The sequence below is a fragment of the Chiloscyllium plagiosum genome, chromosome 1, assembly GCF_004010195.1.
Source record: "Chiloscyllium plagiosum isolate BGI_BamShark_2017 chromosome 1, ASM401019v2, whole genome shotgun sequence".
In the NCBI taxonomy this organism is placed as follows: domain Eukaryota; kingdom Metazoa; phylum Chordata; class Chondrichthyes; order Orectolobiformes; family Hemiscylliidae; genus Chiloscyllium; species Chiloscyllium plagiosum.
The window spans coordinates 476,925-480,390 of NC_057710.1; the positions used below are offsets into that span (position 1 = coordinate 476,925).

At 45.0% G+C, this 3,466-nt stretch overlaps 1 protein-coding gene across 1 annotated transcript in view; it reads left to right on the forward strand.

Moving 5' to 3' along the window:
- LOC122539216 (dynactin subunit 1-like) overlaps positions 1-3,466 on the forward strand; it is an 18,760-nt gene that overhangs the window by 5,565 nt on the left and 9,729 nt on the right. Inside the window, exons 3-4 of the mRNA XM_043677898.1 lie at positions 1,684-1,888; positions 2,105-2,183. Coding sequence (XP_043533833.1) covers positions 1,684-1,888; positions 2,105-2,183 — 284 coding nt within the window. The remainder of the gene's footprint in view (positions 1-1,683; positions 1,889-2,104; positions 2,184-3,466) is intronic.

The following is a 3,466-nucleotide window of genomic DNA, read 5'->3' on the forward strand; positions in this document are numbered from 1 at the left end:
GGTGTTTAATCACCGCCCTTGTCACTGGGACGGGTTTAATCACCGCCCTTGTCACTGGGACGGGTTTAATCACCGCCCTTGTCACTGGGACGGTGTTTAATCACCGCCCTTGTCACTGGGATGGTGTTTAATCACTGCCCTTGTCACTGGGACGGTGTTTAATCACAGCGCTCGTTACTGAGATAGCGTTTAAGCACTGCACTCATTCCCGGGACAGCGTTTAATCACCACGCTTGTTACCGGAGCCATTTTTAATCACTGGGGTCCTTCTTAAGAACATGTTTTATTCACATTCGGGAAAAATTTGGGCTTATTAGCAATCGGCAGCACAGCTTTGTGTGAGGGAGGTTGTATCTCACAAACCTGACTAAATTCTTCAGGAAGTGATAATGGTGATTGATGACGACAGAGTAGTAGATGTTGTCTATATGGAGTTTAACAAGGCCTTTGACAAGGTCCCTCATGGCAGGCTGATACAAAAGGTGAAGTCCCATGGGATCTGGGGTGAGCTGGGAAAATGGCTTAGTCATAGAAGAGAGACCAGCGAGGGAAGAGTGCTTTTCTGACTGGAGATCTGTAACTAGTGGTGGTCCATAGGGATCAATACTGGGACCCCTGTTGTTTGTAATATGTATAAATGATTTGAGAGAGTATGTAGATGGTCTGATGAGTAGGTTTGCGGATGACACAATGATTGGGGGAGCTGTGGATAGTGAGGAGGATTGCCAGAGGACACAGCAGCATATAGACAGGCTGGAGACATGGGCCAGAGAAATGGCAGATGGAGGTTAATCCAGAAAAATGTGAGGTGATGCATTTTGAAAGGTCTCACGCAGGAGTGAGGTATACAGTAAATGGCAGAACCCTTAGTAGCAAGAACATACAGAGGGATCTTGGCGGAGGGGTCCACAGCTCCCTGAAAGTGGCCCCACAAGTGGATAAAGTAGTCGGGCTTGTCTTCATTGGTCAGGGCATGGAGTACAACAATTGGCAAGTCACATTGCAGCTGTATAGAACTTTAGTGAGCCATGTTTGGAATATTGTGTACATTTCTGGTTACCACACTACCAGGAGAATGTGGAGGTTTTGGAGAGGGGACAGAACAGTTTAACAGGATGTTGCCTGGTTTGGAGAGTACTAGCTATGAGGCACAATTAGACAAACGCGACTTGTTTCCACTTGAACACTGAAGGGGGAGGGGTGGCCTGATATAAATTGACAAAATTATGAGAGGCATGGATAGAATTGACAGTTGGAGTCTTTTTCCCCAGATAGAAATGTCAGTTACTAGGAGACACAGGTTTAAGGTAAAAGGGGGAAAGTTTAAAGGAGATGTGAGAGGCTGGTTATTTACACAGAGGGTGGTATATGCCTGGAATGTGCTGCCAGAGGTGGTGGTAGAGGAAGCAGGTACAATAACAATGTTTAAAAGGCGCCCTGACAGGTACATGAATAGGCAGCGATATGGACTGCACACAGGCCAAACGTGGTTAGTTTAGAAAGGCGTTGTGAGTCAGCACAGTCTTGGTGGGCCGAAGGGCCTGTTTCCATGCAGTACTGGTCTTTATTGCTGGGGCTGTGGTCCCTCATGTCTCTTTGATTAATTACAGGGGTTGGTTTCAGGGCTGGTTAATGTCTCCACTCTGTATATATTGGACCTGTGTTTATTGCCTCACTCTTTAGGAAGCTAAGGATGCTCTGGAAGCTCGAGACCACTACATGGAGGAGATGGCTGACACAGCAGATGCTATTGAGATGGCTACTCTAGACAAAGAGATGGCAGAGGAGCGAGCAGAATCTCTCCAACTGGAGGTTGACAGCTTGAAGGAGAAAATTGAGGAGTTGACAATGGACCTGGAGATCCTGAAGCATGAGATTGAAGAGAAAGGTGAAAATGTGCCCAAGGTTGAGTATGATCCATGGCACTACGCACAGCAAACAGCCGGTAATTCCTTATGAGTGAGGCAAGGCCACAAGGTGCATGGATTAACACCAGGCTGACAGGCCTGCGTTGTACTGAGTGGCTGTTGTAAGTGCAGAGCGAATGTTGGACAGGGTGATGGATTTGTGGGAACTGTATTAAAGCCGGATTTCCTGTGTATAGGGACTGATGGAGCTGCCTCCAGTTACCAGGTCAAGCAGCTTGAGGAACAGAACGGCCGGCTGAAGGAGGCTCTTGTCAGGTTAGTGACAGAATGGTTTGGGTGTCTCCCTCTGGCTCTGTGCCTCCTGTTTCAGTCTGCATCTCTCTGAGTCTCTCTCCTGAGTCTCGCTCTCTCTCTCGCTCTCTCTCTCTCTCTCATGGCTTTATCTTGTTGGAATATCTGACACACCATCTCCCTCTGTCACTTGGCTTCTTTCTCTTGTTGTCTGTCTCTCTGTCTGTGTGTGTGTTTGTTTCTGTCTCTGTCTGTGTGTCTGTCGCTCTCTCTGTCTTAGCCGTACCCCGTCTATATGTGTGTCTCTCTCTTTCTCAGCCCTGCAATTATTTACAACTCCTTTCTCTAACCTATCTTTTACCTCCCCCTCTACAATACTGATCCGATTGAGATTTACCAAAACATTCAAATTTCAAAACCAGCCAGCTGTCGAATCTTCTCTTTGTATCTTCCTCTGTCTTTTCTTCATCTTAGGGGTTTCTGTTTCACAGGTTGTTGATAGCTAAAGGTACCTTTAAGGGAGCTATTCTCTGGGCAGTCTGCAGATGTTGGTGCCTTAGCAGTTCTCCTCCAACTGTTCAATTTTTTCCAGTCTTATACCCCAAAGCATCAGATCTTTCATTGATTTTAGTATTGTAAATATACTAAATTCTATTATACTAAATAGTAAATATACTAAATATACTAAATTCAAACTTTAAACTGATTGGATGAATTTGAATTTGTTTTTGTCTCATAGCAACCCAGGTACTGCCAGCTGCTGGACCAAATGTTCCATTGTAAATTCTCCAGCACTCTGTCTGCTTGCTAAGTCCTTGAACTCGCTAAAGGGTACAGTACCCCTTTACTTTCATACACAGGCTTAAGGTAAAAGGGGTAAGTTTAAAGGAGATGTGAGAGGCAAATGTAACAGCAACATTTAAGCAACATTTTGACAGCTATATGAATATGTCAGGAACATAGAGATTTACAGATCATGGAAAGGGAAAATGGTTTTAGTTCTGAAAGTCATTGTGATTGTTGGGGCAGGATTGTTGGGGCAGGATTGTTGGGGCAGAGGGCCTGATCCTGTGCTGTCCTGTTCTTTATTCTTTGTAATCAGTGGCAAAGTAAGTTGCAAAGCAGAATTAAAATACTTGCAAACAGATATGGATGGAATAAATAAGTTGTCTACATATGAACTTAAGTTTGCAGATGACACCAAAATTGGAGATGTAGTGGACAGCGAAGAGGGTTACCTCAGATTACAACAGGATCTGGACCAGATGGGCCAATGGGCTGAGAAGTGGCAGATGGAGTTTAATTCA